The 19,370-nt window shown below is 43.7% G+C and overlaps 1 protein-coding gene across 1 annotated transcript in view; it reads right to left on the bottom strand.

The window, feature by feature from the left end:
* The window catches only part of USP11 (ubiquitin specific peptidase 11), a 2,050,211-nt gene that overhangs the window by 504,834 nt on the left and 1,526,007 nt on the right, over nt 1–19,370 (bottom strand). Inside the window, exon 16 of the mRNA XM_069647415.1 lies at nt 8,476–8,546. Coding sequence (XP_069503516.1) covers nt 8,476–8,546 — 71 coding nt within the window. The remainder of the gene's footprint in view (nt 1–8,475; nt 8,547–19,370) is intronic.

The following is a 19,370-nucleotide window of genomic DNA, read 5'->3' as shown; positions in this document are numbered from 1 at the left end:
AATTTTACCTACAAAAGCCTACTACTTACCTGTTAAAGAAGAATCCTCTGTAAATCTGACTTTTCTACAGCGTGTGCCTTATCCTGTTCCACCTACAACAGGCCACTGATGGCCAGTGTCCCCTTCGGACTCTGAGGCAATTTCATACCTAGATAGGGAAGGACTGCTAAAGCTTAAGGCCGTGCTAAATGAAGTACTAGATGTTTTGAAGTGCTTACCTGCTCATATTTGTCTTGTAACTTCATTTTATTCTTGAAACAGAATATTCTATAAAGTTGACTACAAAGTGGTTTTTACTTACCTTGAATTGTATACTGCCATTCTAGAAGTCTTTTACACTGTGGATTACTTACCAGAAGTATTGCACTGGTTTTCTGTTGTGTTTGCTAACTAGGATAGTACTTACTTTCTGAAGAACTCTTTGCCTGTGTGCATATATGAAACAAAGCATTATTTGTATACAACTCCCAGTGTATATAAATGTTTCTTTGGACCATATGTATGCTATGAGTGTTTTGTACCTTCCGACAGCCCTCTCTCACTCCTAAAATAAGCATGGCTGCTCTGCCATAGCTACCCTTACCTTGAGGGGTACAGGCCTATACTAGAAGTTGGAGGTCGACATTGTGAAGTAGAGAGAGTCTTAAAGTCCTAAATATGTGAACTTTAGAAAAATGCCCTAACCGGCTGACAATCGAGCATTTATGTACTTCGCTGTCTAAGTGGAATCATTAAGTGTGCGGACTCATTGTGGACCCCTGACCCCACTCACTTCTCCTCAGACTCAGCATTGACCACTCTCCACGCTTACCCCGATTGGGTTTGGCTCAACTCCCAGAATCCCCGGTTCACCATAACTAGGTGTGGCCTCCTAAAACCTGTCCACCAAGCTAGATTTTCGTAATCCATCTGAACAGTTGACGAAAATAAATCGGGTATAACAAAGAGTAAACTTGTTCTGCCTTAAAGGAGTAGTTGATATGTGTCATTTGGAAACAGAATGAGCATTAACAAGAGGACAACTCGCCCTGCGGTTGCTTTCGATCTGATCTGGAGGTTATGCTGTTGGGTATCTAGGGAATCATACAATTACAGCGCTGTTTTTACAGCGACCACCGAAAATGTCGACTTTTATTTTGACCCTCATATATATGTAGGCGGATGGGTACAGTAAATAATTAATATAGGGGCAAGTAGGATGGGGGTTGCGGGAGGTCTCCTGCATATATATGGGGTTGAAAAGGGTGTTGAAATTCTTTTTTAAAGTCAACATTTTCAGTGGCGCAGTGATCATATAGAGACGGTATCTAGTGCGTGTTGGAGTTCTTCCGGCCAGAGGTATGAAGGTTCGGCTTAGGACTATTTGGCTTCCTAACTTGAAAAGCTGGTCCCTTGAGGTATTTTGTTATGAATGTCATTTTATTAAGTTGCAGTAAATTATATCTAGCTCACAGAACCTATTACTGGATGCAAGTCCATCATGTCTCCTCTTCCCCTCCCCTACCATTTACACCATGCATATTTCGATACACAGCCAGCTGGCTTGGCAAACCCAGTGCTCTCCCTTGATGTAGTATAAGGAACTCATGGTGGAAACAGTAAAGACTGACACAAGTGACCACTGTTCAAGGGTGTTTATTATACTGTATGCAGGTTGGAAAAACGCCTAATCTAAACCTCAATATAAGATGGGAGCAAGCTACAGCCATCTAATGATAAAGAAGGCAGATCTAGTGGGACAAAATACAAAATGTGGGATATGGTTCACAGGAAAGAAAGAAGTGGACACAAATAAGTCAGGATGCGTTAGTCAGGGTCTCCCTTCCCCATGTTTTGAGCATGGGACAAGGTAGGACCCCGGAGCACAGCACAAGCTAATAGTCACGCTCTCGACTATCAGAGCCTTCAGTGGTTAAGTCTCTTTTCTACAGTCTCTTGCCACCGGGGAATTGATGTGTCCAAAATAATAAACAAAAGTTCCTTTCTGCTTGCACGTTTGGTGATGCCTTTCACCCTGGATCCCCCTCTTCCGGGCTCAGATCCATCTCGAATATCAGCCTCCCTCCGTCTGGTTCACTACAGCTTTCAACACAACCGCCTCTGCGCCATTCACGAATCTTAATGTCTTTTTAAACAGTTCACTGAGGACAACCCTCTGCCGGGTTCACTCTTGTCAACTTCTGTTATTCACACAGTTCATATGATGCAGGATTCGATTCCCTTAGCTTTACCTTCATTGTCAGTCAAAGACTTTCGACGGTACGGTGGATTTTACTAGACCCCCTGTAGGTTCACTTTGACCCTCTTCTCACACCGTTCCCAAGGCCTTCTGGTAAAGGTAGTTTCAACCTTAGGGTAATCGGCCAGAGTTTCTCAAGTGAACACTCACGTGGTGTTCGACTCATCTGTACTGGTTTTCTCCTCTCGTATTTAACAAATAGTTCTATGTACTTTCTTTGATTAGCCGTATTGCTACTTTTGTTCAAACACAGTTTGGTTTCTTATCGGATCTCCCCTCGACTCATCGGCTGTGATTAACTGCTTTTTTCCTTGTCTCTGGCCTCAAGGCCAGTAGCATGGCGGCAAGCGTCTCCTCTCTGCTAGGTTATCACGGAGGAGGGCTTTGTGTACCGGCGCCATCTGCAGCAACACACGCTGGCTATTGTTCGCGGTCTTACAATTCCTTCTGTGGCGGTTTCACGGGCCTGGCTCAGAAAGAGCAAGGTCGCTTCTCTCCTTGTCGCCCTCTCAGTTTGCGCCGTCTTTTTCCATTATTGAACTGCCGGGCTGAGTTAGCTCTCTCTTCGTGCTGTCGGCCTTGCTCGTAGTGTGCTCTCATGCTCCACCTTTTATCCCTGTCAGGTAAATGGCTTTGGTGTTTGTCTGTCATCTTTTGCAATGTTTGAAAGTGTTTGTGATGGAAAAGGGGATGGGGGGGCTAGAGTGTTTGAGTATCCTACAGAGTAGGATGGGGAAAAGGTATAAGAAGGGGATACCGTGTCTCACCCAGTGTCCCACTTCCACTCCCCGAGGACCCCCCTCCAGCTAGGTGATCTGCCCTTACTACCCCTAGGAACTGGATCCAATAGCGATGGCCGTGTCCTGGCCACCTGGATGACAGATCCCTGGGGACTAGTCAGGGAGACACTGTTAGGGAGAATTCTCAAAAATGTGCCAATTCACTTCTACCTTAGAGACCCCCCAGCTCTTTTTGCTTGACATTAGGACTTTTTATCTCTCATATAATTTTAATGTGATTTATTCTCTGTGTTTCTTTTAACTTTGAAGCCTGACCAACTCCATAGGCATCATCTTTACATTGGGTCACACTGTACCTTCAGTGCAATAGCCCAGGGAAGTCTTTTAGATTTCCCAAAGGTTTAAATACCTTCTCTTAGTGGAAATACTTTTTACAAGAGCAGTGAAGTGAAATTGACTTTAATTACATTTTGTAACTTTCTAGACCAAGCACACACTACCTTAAAATAGGGCGCTGGAGGTATTACTTATTATGCCCTTTGTCTAGTTTCTCATGTAACATTTTTATGTTACCCTTTCTATCATTAATGGCTGTTGGCAGTGGTTTACTTTTTACTACCATTGTGTGTTTTTAGCGCAGGCTGCAGTCGCAGCTCAGTAAGGCACCCATGGATGCCCATTTCGTCAAAATGGCCCCGGTCTTTTTTTGCCATTTCTTGTTGGAAAGGTCTTTCTTGAGAGTTACTCTGCGCGCCAAACCAGGTTTGGTCCCTTTCTTCATTTTGTCTTTGGTAGGATTCACCAGTGGAGCACGCCTCTGGCTCCAGTATGTCTGGCAAGGGCAGGAAGTGAGAGCGGTGCCCGAAGCTCCCTGTGCTTAATCCCCTTGGTTACAGGAATGCACACAAAAGGTGATTGGCCGGCTGGCTGTCCGGCAAGGACAGCAACCCTGCTGTGTGACTGACATCTAGGCTGGAATGAATGGGAGAAACCTGCATAAAAGGTGAGGCTTTTTGGCTTGGAAGACAGTCGACCACTGGAAGTAGCAATCCGAAGAAGAACTTGGAAGAGATGCCTGCTGCCTGCTGCAACTCCTGGATCGTTGGTTTGCCCGGTGAAGCCCCGCTGATGTGCTGAAGCTCCAAATTCGCCTCGACTAGAGAAGCCCTGCAAGGACGACTTCTCCCTTTGAGTTGGTGGGACCAATCAACTCCAAAGTAAGACCGTCTGGATATCCTCTCGAAGCTGGTTGAATTTCCACTGTTGCTGGAACCGAAGTGCCACTGTGAGGAACACCAGATTGTGTACATTGCTTTTAAGTCGGACACTAGCGCTAGGAAGATCACCCGGACTTCCCTGATGCAGGACTGACCAAACCCGAGCCACCTCAACAGAGTGCTGGACCCCAGAAGCAAGGAAAGTCTGAAGTGATATCCGAGAACCGAAGTGTTGCTATTTGCTGTCAGACGCGAGGAGCTGAAACACAAAAGGACTGCTGAATTGAAGTTTGCCCATTGCTGCCACTGACTTTCCCACTGCAGAGCAGGAGTCCCCAGACGTCCTCCCTCTTGTCCCCACGACTGAGGCCCAGGAACAGGCTCTCCAGAGCTGTACAGGAACAGACACCAGGTGGAACCATTTCTTCTAAACAGAGGTACTGTAAAGTCTAAGAGAATTTAGCTCTTGCTGTGTAGCCTTACTTGCTCTCAGTCACAACCTGTCTTGGTTACCTTGCAGAGTTGTTAAAGCTTTGCCCCTCACAAGCCTTCCAGCTTGTGGCCCTTCAAGTGTTCTATTTTCTACAAACATTTCTAAAAACATTGTGTAAGACTTTTTACCTACCTGCAAAGAAGATCTTCAGCCCCCCTTGACATTGTGCAATGAACATTGGCTGTCCTGGCTCCCTGAGAGACTCTTCTTACCTTTGACTCTTTTCCCCAGGAAAGGGTTGAACTGATTTGACATTGGAAGGTTTTTGAAAGTACTTACCTATTTGTGAATTATTTGTTAACCTTTGTTTTATTCCTCTATTCTATCTTTTACACCAAACTCAGTATTGCTCTAAATGTACCAGTGATCAATGTCCACAGTGTCATAGCTATTTAAGTCACCTGAGGGTGTAGGAAGTGTGTGTGCCATCCCCAATGGTTATCTGATTTAGAGAAACAGAGTTTGTTTTGAAGTGTATCTTAATTGTGATATATATTGCTCTCTTCTGAAGAAGGCTTATACAACTGACTGTGAAATAAATTAATAATCGTTTTATATCAAGAAACCTTGTGTGAAAGTGTTTATTTGAATAACTGCTACTGTGAAACTCTGTCACAACATTACTGCTCAAATTGACCCCTCTAGAGATAAACCTGGCTGCTCAGCCACACTATCAACCTGTGTATTTCAGACTTACACCAAAGGTTGGGTCCCTATTGCCAGGAGGTCAAGGTTATTATAGTGCACCCACAGGGTACTGCATACAATCTTGCCTAACAGACACCTTTAGGTTTCTCACAGTAGGGATTGCTCCTTACAAACTAATCTGGTGAGACCCTCCACACTCCTAGGCCCTGCTTGAGCACCTCTGAAGCCCATCACTCAACCACTCACCATCTACCAGCATGCTTTGTCAGTTTTAGACATTGTCATCACAATGAAACTCTGCTTTAACCCAAGCTGTACTCTCCAGAGTCCTACATTCATGCTTATCAATAATTTATAACATTTGAGAACCATATATTCCTACATCGACAACCATTTCCCCTCCCACTCATTCCAATTGAGTGCGTTTAGTAATTCTATTGTCCTGTTTCTCTTTTCTATCACTTCCTCTGCAAACTTCCCGTTCTTTACAGAGACTGTCTGGCAACACCCTGATAGGGTCACAATGACACAGGTGAAGAGCACAGTGTAAATATTAGATAACATAACATTTGTAGAAGACAGCCCCTTATTAACTCTGATGGACCGATCTGAAAACTCGCTGAACAGAATGTTCAACAGGTATCTTGAAGACCTGCATCTCTTGAGTTTTGAAGGTTGTGCGGGAGAATTCTCAGAAATGTGCTAATTCCATTCTACCTTAGAGACCCCCAGCTCTTTCGCTGGACTTAATTTTTATCCTGAGGAGAGCGAGATATTTTTCCCACAATCTCATGCATTTTATTTTGATTTGAACTCCCTTTCTTTTGGATTTGAAGTCTGACAAACTCCATAGGCATCATCTTTTTACATGGTGACACACAGCACGTTCAGTGCAGTGGCACAGGGAAGTCCTTTAGATTTCTCCAAGGTTTAAATACCTTTGCTTGGATAAACTACTGTTTCCAAGAGCAGTGAAGCGACATTGAATTTACTTACATTTGTATCTCTATAGACCCCAGCACACACTATCTTACAATAGGGTGCAGGAGGGGTTACTTAGTATCTCCTTTGTCTATCTTCTCATGTAACATTTTGATGTTACCCTTTCTACAATTAATGGCTGGTGACAGTGGTTTACTTTTTCCTACCATTGTGTGTTTTACCGCGGGCTGCAATTACAGCTGCAGTATAGCACCCATGGGTGCTAATTTTGTCAAAATGGCCCTGATCTTTTTTCGACATTTCTTGTTGTAAAGGTCCTTCTTGAGATTTACTCTGCGCATCAAACCAGGTTTGGTCCCTTTGTTTGTTTTGTCTTTGGTAGGATTCACCAGTGGAGCACGCCTCTGGCTCCAGTGTGTCTGGCAGGGAAGGAAGCCAGGGAGGTGTCAAACTCCCTGTGCTTAGTCTCTTTGGTTACAGCAATGTACCCAAAGGTGATTGGCTGGCCTTGGAGGACAGCCACCCTGCTGTGTGATTGACAGCTAGGCTGCGAATGAAGGGGAGAGACTTGCATAAAAGGTGAGGTCGTTTGCAAGGAAGGCAGAGTCGACCACTGGACAAAGGAATCTGGAGAAGAACTTGGAAGAGAAGCTTGCAGCAACTCCTAGACCATTGGCTTGCCCGGTGAACGCCCTACTGCAGTGCCGAAGCTACGAATTCGCCTAGACTAGAGACGCGCTGCAAAGGATGACTTCTCCCCTTGGGTTGGTGGTACCAATAGACCCCAAGACAAACTCGACTGGAAACCATCTCTTTGCTGGCTGTACTTCCATCGCTGCTGCAGGAACCGAGTGTCAGTGGACATCAACACTAGAATAGAGTCCATCATTGTTAAGCTGGACCTGAGCTCCAGGAAGATCCTCCGGACTCCCTCGAAGCAAGGCTGACCAAGCCTGAGCCACCTCAACAGAGTGCTGGACCCCAGAAGCAAGGAACGCCTTCAAGGTGTCCAAGAACCGCGGTGGTGCCATTTGTGAGAAGCTGAAATCGTGAAGAGCTGCTGATCTGAACTTTGCCCATTGCTGCCGCTGACCTTCGAATCATAGTGCAGGAGTCCCCCGGCATCCTTCCTCTTGTCCCCAAGACTGATGCCCAGAAACAACATGATCTGCCATACTACAGCAGGAACAAAAGCCAGCTGGAACAAATTTCTTCAGACCTAAGGTACTGTAAACTAAGGGGTACTACCCCTTATTGTGTAGCTTGCTTGCTCTCAGTTTAGACTTGCATTGGCTGCCCCTTGCAGAGTTGCTTGCAGCTTTGCCCATCACAAGCCTCCTAGCTTGTGGCCCAACAGTGATTTCATTTTCAACAAAACTCTCTTATCATTGTACAAGACTTTTTACTTACCTTCAAGAAGTGCTTCAGCTCCCCTAGACTTTGCTCAAGTGACATTGGCTGTCCTGGCTCCCTGAGAAACTCTTCTAACCTCTGACTTTGTGTTCGAACTACACCTCCAAAAAGTCATATTCTTTGCTTGTATAGCTGGAAAAGGGAAATACAGTGCATTGGGCGGTTCAAAAGTGCTTACCTGTTTGAGAAACTTGTTAACCATTTTTTCATTCCCTGACCTTTTCCTTTTTGCCACAAATTCAGTATTACCAATTCAGTGTGAAAAGTGATATATTAATGTGCACAGTGTCCTTATTAGGGAAGTCACCTCAGAGTGTAGGAAAATCTGTGTGCCATCCCAAAAGGGTATCTACTTAATGTATTGATCTGAAGGAGTGTATTTCGGAGTGTATTTTTATTGTTGCCAATTGCTCCCTTCTAAAGAAGGCTTATTTTAAAACTGACTGTTAAATTAATAAATCATTATTTAATCAAGTAACCTTAAGTATAAGTGTTATTTGGATACTTGTAACCGCAAAACTATGTTGCAACCCTACAGCTCACATTGACCCATCTTGAGCTAAGCCTTGCTGCTCAGTCACTCTACCAACTTGTGTAGTACATGCTTATACCAAAGGTTGGGTTAACTATTGCCAAGAGGACAAGGCTGGTGTAGTCTCCCAGAGGGTTACTACATACAATCTTGCCTAACACAGGTCTTGCACACAAACTCTTTCCATCCTCTGATGCTGTACGTTTTGCACAATTCAGGCCTACCAAGTAATTACCAGAAGGTAAACTCACCTCAGCCTCCACCTCATCGTAATACCTCTTTTTCATATCGGGGTTCCAGTCCAAGGCGATGTAGGGTTGAGCTGTGAATAAAGAAAAACGGAAAAAACAGGCCTCTATTCAATTTTTGCCTACAGATTTTAAAGCAGATTCATCACAACAAATGCTGTATGCGTCTAGGCTACAGATCGTACTATCATTTTAAGGTGACTTGTGAAAAGACTCCTTTTGGGATCTCCATTCTCAGGATTTCATTGCAATGCTTATTTGGAGCTCCAATGTTCTATTTTGATAGAATGCTTCAAAGGCATAGCTTGGCAATGTGTAATGTATATGCACAGGAGCTAAACTCCCAAAGATAACGCTTCAAACAACATTTCACATCAATCCATGTTGTTGCTTCTATATGCATTAGGCCCACAACTGAGCAAATTGTACTGCGATAGACATCTTTTAAATGAAGGAACACTTTGAGCATACTTATTCTTGATAACGCTTAGGTGAGCACCAGACTTCCAGTGCATTGGAATAAGGGTCCAAGGCACGCATACAATTTTCAGGTTAACTGAAGGAAACTGACACATGCAATGTCTTCCAAATAGACTATGGGAAAGCTTTCAAACATGACCTGCTGAAGATAAGATTATATTAAATTGAATTTGAAATTGTACAATGCAATTGCTGTTGGTAATGTCGCTTCAAAAAGGGAGGATGTCTCTTTTAGATTTACAGACATTTCTCAGACAGGACTGATATCACAGTGTAAGGTGTACCTTAACCTGACCTAAAAGATTACAGCATCAACAGGCCGTTTTGGGTCTTATTTTGTCGTTTAGACTATTACATTCAAGATTAAAATTAACTGGCAGGCTGCATTATAAAATCAGCGAAAATGTACTAGACACTTTTTTAAATGATGCTCAACGTTGAAGTGCAGTCCAAGGGAGGCCAAACTAAAAGCACCATTAACCAGGGGTCAAAACCAGAACCCATGAGAGCTTAGAATCCATTTTAAAATAAACATTTTACCATCTACAAAAAATGCATTAGATGCTTTTTTTAGAGATTTTTTTTAGATGGTTTGGCTGTCGATGCTTTGGTTGTCGATGCAATGACCGGATACCCTCTAGGCCATGTGTTGAGTGGATTACCCAGTCATCTTCACGGTGGGTGAGTCATCTTTCTAAGGCAAACAAAAAATGGCTCCATGTGACCATGTTTTTTTTTACCAGTAGCAAAAATGCCAGCTGCAGCTTTACGTTTCCTCACATATAGTATCACCCAACCGCTCACACTGCAAGAATTTTTAACCATCCCAAACCCTGCTGCATGTAATGGTAAATGGGAATGACGTGGCAGGCATTTTTAACGCCAGCATAATAGAAATGGCATTCAGATATGAAATGCAAACAATCCTTAAGTTTACTCTGCTTAACTACTTGAGCACTGCTCAAGGAATCAAGGTATTGGGGTCAACCACGCTAGAGCAGAGTATATCCTCAACAAAAGGAAGATAGGAAACGGACCCATAGCTAGGCAGCAGATTTTCATGCACGTTTTCCCTAGGTCACCTAGTTGCAGATGTGGCTGAGCAGTCAATGACAACTCAGTCACTGGTGGTGCTACATTCAAACGTTTTTAGGGTAATTCCCAGGCACGCACTCATGAGGTGGATTACGATCCAGTATGCAGGCACATCTGGTGTTCACTCCCTTGCCCTCAAACTCCAGAGACATGCATAAGCAATGACCATATACAGCTTCATCCATTTCTCCACTGGAGAACTCACACTGGCTTTCTACGACAAAGTCACTCTCTAAAGTATCCATCAGAATACAGCAAGCTCAGTCCCAAAAAAAGGAATCCCCTTCCACCATCGAATGGAGCAAACCTGTTTTCAAGGTTACATTTCACAGAGTGTCCTTGGGGAACACTAGCCCTAAGAGGGTAAAGGTCTTTGAGGGGCCTCATCAGAGTTTTGTCACAGAATGCCAGGGATGTGAAAGTACAGCTTATACAAATACCAACTCACAAAGGAAGGTCAACACTGTATATTACCGGAAACATACTCTTAGTAACAAGAAATATCTACATTTACAATTAAACATGTAAAAACAAAATATATACATCAAGCCTATATAAAATGTAAAGAATCCCTAAAAATTGCTAACAATCAAAACAAATTGAACACAATAATATAGACAAATAAAATGTGTAAGTGCTTGTAACTAGAGTGTGAAAGGTTTGACAGCTCCTGGCTATAGTGTAAATACAGATAAGTGTTAACATAGGGACGCCTCAGAAGAGAAGCTTTAGGCTTGCAACAACAGATGAACCCAGGTGAGGAGATCCGGACTGAGGCCCAACAACAGGCCCTTTAAAGGAAGGATGCAGAGGTGATGCACAAGACAGAGCAGACCGTTGCTTTGGTGGTATTAGGGAAAGGGATCTATAGGAGGCTGCCCCATATACTGGTGGTAGAAACCAGCAACAAATGTAAGGTCCAAGGACCCCAAAAATGTGGAAAAGGTTGCCGCTACACAGTGAAGAAAAGGTCCATGGATCTAACATGCAAAGCATTAAGATGGATCTCTCAAAGCGGGCCTGGTGGCCAGATTTCAGGAGGCCATCCTAGTTATAGTGAACCAGGGGAACTCTCATAGATTAGCCAAACCCAATCAAGGTAAGCGTGGATAGTGGTCAAGGCTTAATCTTAGGAGAGCTGTGTGGGGTCAGAGGTCCACAAGGAATCCACATAGTGAAATACACAATGATTCTACTTAGACAGGCAAGTACAGAAATACTATATGTACTATAGGCCCAAAAACACACTAGAAAAATGAATCAAGCAGGTAATAATATCTATCACACAACACTAAACATGAAGCATATATACAGTCACCTTTGGTTATAGAAAAGCACACAAATCACCTAAACACCTGAAAGGAAAGTAAGTAGTTATGTAATGAGAAAACCAATCAACAAGAATAGAAGCCCTGACTGTATACGTCCAAACCCTAAGTTGAATGGGGCCTTTAGGAGAGAGGACAAAGGCAGGAAGAGTTCTTGTGATGGTGAGAAACGTTCAATAGATTGCTATCCAAAGCCGTTGGATACCCTTGTCCCCTGCACACCTTAATGCTGAAAACAGCCAGGTAAGTTCATAGAGATTCTGAGGTTCACATATAGATCTATGATCACTAGTTGACAAATGAAGTTCCAGTAATTCAAGAAATTATTCCATTTAAGGATACAACTTTTTTTGTTGTTTTTTTTATTGGCATTTGCAAGTTTCGCATCAAACCAGTAATAAAACATTCAAAATAACAGTAACCAACCCCTCCCACCCCCCCGTCACCTCCACCCTCCCTGTGACCGGCTGGTTCATCAGGTTTCCATAATGTGATCATGTCCAAATGAGTGAGGAACGTCCCATCCTCTACAGTATGTCCAGTATTTTGAATTTCTGAGGACACCATTGCATCATATAATCGCCTCAAGCATTCAATTATCAGCCCCCCAATCCATTCTAAATTATTGGCCCCTCCTTGCAAACTATATGCAACCCACTCCATCGCCACAATTCCCCACACTTTATGCAGCCATTCTATAATCGAAGGTGGCGATTTCTGCTTCCACTTTTTTGCTTTTACTAGCCAAGCTGCTATTACTCGTACCATAAATGCCTTATGTTGTGTTTTCAAGGGATACTGTTTTTCCGGATCAAACATGCCACACATCCATTCCCTTGGAACAGACCTTGTAGAGCCTGGCAACATCAACTTTACCTGGTTTATTATTTTGTTCCATAATACCTTCTGCTCAGGATAGTCGCACCAAATGTGCCTCCAATCCCCCCGCACATCCTCTCCAGCATTCTTGTGCCGTATTGGGAAACATATTATTCAGCCTTTCCAGAGTGTAGTGCTATTGCACCATTATTGTATACCAAGCTTCCCTTAACTGGATAAACCTCGTCAACTTTGGTATATTAATTCAGGGATTCCCCCAAAGTGATTCGGGAACCTCTTCCCCCAGGGCTCTTTTCCATCTCTGAATATAAGGCCATTTAATTACCGGCTGCAAATCGACTAAAATCGAGGAGAGTTTAGATACAAATTGTTTATCTCCTTTATGGGTGTGATACAAAGTTTAAAGGACGTTAAGACCCTCTGATAGGTTTTTTTGAGATGGGGCTGCTTCAACCAATGGCGTAGTTGGTAATATTCCATGCTGTCCTTTTCCGTTAACCCTATACACTTCCTTCCTCATCTATTAGCATGTCGCCTACTTTGCTGCATTTCTTAGCGGGGTAAACAGGGATGGGCTTGCAGAAAGGTGTCCTTGCCTCAATAACCGATCCCTTAATTCACATGTTCAATAGCACCCTGCTCTGAGTGGCCCTTTTGGGTCTGTCCTGTTTGTTCAGCCACAGCAATCCCTCCAACGGAATACCCGCTAGGCCCTGTCAATTTTTAACCAAGATTTCGTAATTTCTCCTGGCAACCATTCCCTTATCACCTGCAGTTGTGCCGCTTCATAATATTTTAAAATATTAGGGAGTCCCAATCCTCCCTTCTGTTTGGATGCCATCATCGTTTCCAGGGCTACTTGTGGACGTTTATTTTGCCAAACAAAATGTGATATTAACCTATTGGCCTTCTTACATTTTTTTTGTGGTAGTCATACCAGGAGTCTGGGTAACGTAACCATCTTTATTGTAGCTATCCTTTCCAACCACGAGATGCACAAAGGGGTCAATTTATCAAAATGTGCTTTTATTCTACTTATTAATAATGGATAATTTGCTGCGTACGCTGTTATAGAATTGGTAATCCATACCCTCAAACCACCTATGGAGTCCCCTGTCCACCTAAAAGGTGAAATCCGTGCCAGATCCTGTCTAATGGCTTCCGTCAGCCCTATCCCCATTGCATCTGATTTGGAAAAATGTATTCTCAGCCCAGCTATTTTCTCCATCTTGACTAGTTCCTCCCTCAAGGCTGGAATAGATTTCTCCGGATCGGTCAGGAACATCATCTTATCATCGGCAAATGCTGTTATTTTATATTCCTGCTCCCCAAACCGTATGCACCTTATTTTCTTATTGTGTCCAATAGTAGCTAATAGGGGTGCTAAATATGTGGCATATAAAGTGAAGATAGCGGAAATCCCTGCCACATCCCTCTTGCAATTTTGATGTGTTCTGATAAGTGGGAATTGATAGATATACAAATTGAGGGATTCACATAATTGGCCTGTTTCATTGGGACAAAGCCGGGGCCAAAACCCATATGTTCAAAAGCACTAAATAGGAACCGCCACTCGACCCTGTCAAAAGGTTTCTCCACGTTGAGCAATATCAATAGCGCAGGGGTCTGTTGGATGTTCGTTTTCTCTAATAAATGTGCCAATTTCCTGGTGTTATCCCCTGTTTGTCTTACTTGAATAAAGCCAGATTGATCCATAGCAATTAGGTCCGGAACAATAGGGGTGACCATGGCTGCCAAAATGCCAGTGTAAATCTTTGCATCTAGATTTAAAAGGGCAATGGGCCAATATAAGCCTCACACAGTTGGACCTTTGTTTGGTTTCACAAATACAAACACTTTCGCCTCAGCCATAGTGGGAGTCCCCTGCCCATTCCTCCCGACAGAATGATAAAGACGCAGAAGTTTAGGACTGAACTGTTAGCACATTTTCTGGTAAAAACATGCTGTAAATCCGCCTGTGCCCAGGGCTTTATTTGTGGGTAATCTTTTGATTGTGGCGTCCACTTCCTCCACTGCAATGTCTTCCTCGAGTCTATCCCTTTCCTGTTCCGTTATTTTCTGCAATGAGAGGCCACTGAAATAATGGTCCACTGCCCTCAGGTCTGGGTCATCGGTTCCATCTAGAGCCCCATAAAACTCTTCAAGCACATGCAGTATGGATTCTGAATCCAACGCTTATGTACCATCCGGTCGTTTTATACCCTTCATTACAAGTTTGGCTGAGGCCATCTGCCTTATTAGCACTTACGTAGTATCGCTGTCTAATATACAACATGGACCTCTCCGCTTGTTGCGTACGCAGTAATTCCAGCTGTGTTTTTAATCTTTTTATTTTCCTAGACACCTCTATCCTTGCCGTCCGCCAATTCTCTTTGCACCTCCTTCAATTGGGTCTCTAGTTCCTTCTCCAATGCTGCCCTCATTTTTCTTTTTTGCGCTTGGAGCACTGTAATTTCTCCTCAGATTACCGCTTTGAATGCTCCCCATGTCCCTTCTGCTGTCATTCTCTCACTTTCATTGTGCGAAATATTCCAATCTATCTTGTTACCTATCAATGCCGTTGAGACTGAATCAAATAGTATTTCCCAGGGGCATGTCCATGCCCATAGCCGTTTGTGTTGTCGAATCCCTTTCAATTCATCAATCATTGGGGCATGATCTGAAATAGATATTACCCCTAAATCCACCTTATCCATCTCCCCCAGTAGGTATGTCGCTATCCACACAATTGATTCTAGAGAATGATTGATATACATGGGAGAAGCAAGTATAGCCAATCATTTCCCTTCTTTGGCCGCCAAACATCTACAAGGGATAAATAAGCAAATTTCTCCTTCAGGGCCTTCGTGGGGGTACACCCACTATATCTGTTGTTCGCGCTCCTATCTAAATTTAGGTTCAAAGCCATATTAAAAATTACCCGTAAGCATCATTTACCCCACTGCAAATCTCTCTACTTTTAAATAGTGTTGCCCTTAAGAATGGGTCCTGTCCCAAATTGGGTGCGTAGATCATACCCAAGGTCATCGTGGCATGTCCCAGATGGACCAACAGGAAGAAATATCTGTCTTGTCAACCTCTATTCACTCGAGTTTTATTTGAAGATCTTCTTTAAAGACTATCAATACCGCAGCCATCTTCCCTGGCGCATTAGCTTGGTATGCTTGCATATATTGTTGAAAGCAAACTATAGACCTATCCACTTTTTTATGTGGGTTCTCCTGCAGCATTATAATGACCGCTTGGCGCCATCTAATTTGCGCCTCAACTTTCTTGCATTTCACCAGGGAGTTCATTCCCCTTAAGTTATGTGAATAAATAGTTATACCCATCTCCTGCCACTAAAGTAAAATTACCCTTCACTAACCTCCATATCCACTGATATGTCCACCTCTTTTCCAAATTTCCGGTCAAGTCTTTCCCTACACCCCCCCTGGCCCCCCCCTCAGCACCAGGCCTCTTAACTCGCCCTTAACTTCAACAAACCAAAACCCTATTCCCAACATACTCCACCCTCCCCTCTACTCCTGTCGCGGTCCGAACCAGAGTTCCTATGAAAACCCCCAGATACCCCTCTGGGGCTCCGATTCTGGGACAAACCTGGGAGCACCCCTGTTGAGGGTGAACTACACCCCCACCCCCGCAACACTGCGAGTAATTCTGTGATGCCGTCACTTCACCCCTCCCTCTAGCAGGACATTCACAAACAAATTAACTTCTCAGATCCCCTTCTCACCCCTTTTCCCCATTCTTACCTTCTGTCTGACCAATATCAAGCAAATAAACAAGATTGACCATTCATGCAAATATGAACCAAGTGCTCAAATGTTGCCTGAAGACTCGGTATCGCCTATCTTCTTGCCCGATGGTCCTCTCAATTTTGTCTATGCCTCGCCTGCAGAAAACCAAGTTCATGGACGATCGCCTTCCTGCACCATGGAGTCTTGCATCTATCCACTAGGTCGCCTGCCCTCCTGTATATTCATAATGGACAATCTCTTCGTCACATGACGTGACCCTATGTTTGCCTTCCCAAGTCAACAGCAGGCCGAATGGAAAGATCCATTTGTACTGACTGGATATGTTTAGCTATTAGTTCTCTAGTCAGCGGACTCATGGCCCTCTGTTTGGGTAAAGTTGACAATGCCAAATCTTGAAAGAGATATATCTGGGCCCTGCCAATGGTTAAATTCGATTGTGATCTTGCCGTTCTAAAAACCTCTTCTTTCAATGTATATGAGGACAGGGCCACCAACACATCTCTTGGCCTTCTACCCAGGCCTGATCTTTTGGGACCCACTCTATGCGCCATGTCAATCCCACATCCTCCGGTGCCATCTCTTGAGCAGATTCCTGAAACATTGCTGAATCGTAGTTTTCAAATTAAGGTCCTTTATGTCCTCTGTTAGGTCCTTCACCTGTATATTTGACCTCTGGGAGTGATTTTCCAAGTCTTCCATCTGTATTTCCAGATTGTGGGTTGCTCGTGCCAGTTGATCTAGAAGCACGCTGTTTTGACACATTTCTGTTGTCACTTCCGTTAGGCCTAGTTTCGTTATATCCACCCTAGCACCAATTTTAGTTGATCTCTTTCTTCACCTCCGACAATGAACCCTGTAGGTCTTCCTTCATTTTGTCTAGCTGAACTTGAAGAGTATTCACCATCCTCTCTTCCATCTCTCAAACAATCCTGGAGGTCTTCCTTATTTAAGGCAATTTTTATCCACTCGGGTTCCTTTTCACCCGTCTGTCGTAGTGCTTCCTCCTCCAGGGAGGTATCTCCTGTGCTCGACTCCAAGGGCGTTTCAAACTGACCCCCTTGAGTTGTGATGGGCATCTTAGATTTCGAATAAGGCGTTTTCCCTTTAAGCCCCTGGCATCTGGGAGTGCAGACAGTTCTCTGACTGGGGGATACCCCATCCGAAAATGATCTCTAATGTATTAAATAGTTCAATTGTCGCCTACCGCAATAGCAATAAGAATCTTGGCCACCACCCCCATTTCTTTCTAACTGAGGTCTTCTTCCTTCTGCTGCTGTATCTCCAGCCTGAGTTTCCCAAATGGTGATTAGTCAAATGGAGATATAAATTCAAGCACATTTAATTAGTTAGCACATCAGTCTTCCAGGCACCTTCCATTGCAATATTCATCTACAAATTATATTGATCAGGATGTCACTATCCGGCTCCAAAGGTGCACCCCCACCTATCTCCTTTTAAGTGCTTAAACCCTTGAAACTGTTCCTTTCTTCCCCCCCCTGAAGTATTATATCTAGTCCGGCTTCGGTCTGTCCCCGTCATGGAATCTGCCAATGCGTATGGGTGACTCTTTTTTGTGATTTAAGTGCCCACCGGTACTCATTGGCAATGTCAAGTCCCTTCCAGCCTCCAGAAACGCTGCCTGTTAAGATCCTGTGCACAGCACTCCCACTCCCTCCTGCCAGGATATGATGTGGCTGCAAATCATATGGGCAAGCTTGTTTTACATTTAGCATTCTGGTGAGCTACTAGTAAGCCTCTGTCGACTCTCAGCCGCAGTTATATGGATTTAGTGCCACTCACCAGGTGCCTTCCATGCCCAGTCTTTTCTCATCCAAGTTTTTTTCAAGGGCACCGGGACGCAGCCCCTTTTGCAGCCCCTGCTGCTCCAATGTATATGCGCGTCGCTGCCGCTGAGTTAGTCTTATCTGTGGAGACTCACTGTATAACTGTCTTGAAGTTGGAGCCATTCCTGCTCAAGCCCCACCTCAACAAACATTTGTTGTTACTCCTCTGCCAACTTCACGATTGCCTGTAGTCGAATCACAGACGTTCACAGCTAATTCATCCTGCACACCGTTTCAGGGTCTTCAAAACAGCCTATTCTTTTTATTCGCTAGCCCGTAGACTTGCTTTGGAACGGCCTGCCGGAGCTCGGGATAGACCATGATGCAGCGGCGGCCATCATGGAATCCTACAGAACTTCTTTTATGTAGAAAACAAACTGAAAACATCAGCCCAAAGCGTTTCAGAATATGTATCCCTTCATCAAGAGCAATTTACAATCTGTCAATATAATAGAACAGTCAATAAATGGGTATCCAAGTAAATCTCTATTGAAAAATGTAATACATAGTTGTATAATGAAACAATATCAACAGAACAGAAATATTTGAAAGTGATACAGTTCCTTCAAGGAGAAGTATATTGATGACAACTTTAGAAATCATAATAATAAAGTAACTAGGGAAGAATGAGGGACGATCAAACCTTCAGCAAATTACCAAGTGACATGAGAGAAAAAAAGTACCAAATTAATGATAATCTCATGTGTACCTGAAAGGTATGCATGAAGGCATACCAAACCATAGAATGAACAGGTAAAACAGTTCCAAATACTTACTTTATTAGTATTGATTTCTAACGTTGGCATCAACATACTTATACTAGAAGGAACTGTATAACTTTGGACTTTCTTCAAATATTTGTCCAGTTTTGATATAATTTCATTTTTCGTCTATAATTTACATTTCTTTTTCACTTTGTTTTTATTAAACCTTTCAGCAAATAAGGAAAAACAGAACAACGATGCAGAACTGTATCTCGCTTCACCCCCCCCCCCCCCTTAACAATAACCAGTCGTACTAGGTGATGAGCACAGGTAACATGAAGCAAACAGTGAGACGCAGCATTTCCAGATAACTGACAAAGTGGGATCAGATACTCGGACAGATACTCAATTGGATCACAGGCTATAAGGAAACCCCTGCCCCCCCCCCCCAAAAAAGACTCGTCCAGCACCAGTGAGCTATAGCTTCAAAGAGCCACAATCCACACTCGGGAGAACTTTAGACCAATTCAGAAGGAAAGACTCCATTTGGTTATTATTTATAGCAGATAGCTTTTCATACAGAAATATGGCCAACAGCTTAATGAGCCACTCAGCTCTAGAGGGGGTAGAGGGGGCCTTCCATTTTTGAGCAAGGGCCAACCTGCCTGCAAGCAGCATCGCTTCAACCACTTTTGAGTTAGAGCCTACATCGGAATCCGGGGCTGGGACCCCAAAGAGGATCTCCAAGGGGTGAGGGGAGGGAGCAAATCCTACAATACCCTTAATCCAGCTGAGCAGCTCGGACCAATAAACCTGGACCACCGA

This window comes from Ambystoma mexicanum, chromosome 2q (genome assembly GCF_040938575.1).
Source record: "Ambystoma mexicanum isolate Mex_15411 chromosome 2q, UKY_AmexF1_1, whole genome shotgun sequence".
Lineage (NCBI taxonomy): Eukaryota > Metazoa > Chordata > Amphibia > Caudata > Ambystomatidae > Ambystoma > Ambystoma mexicanum.
This window is presented reverse-complemented; position numbering and strand designations above follow the sequence as displayed.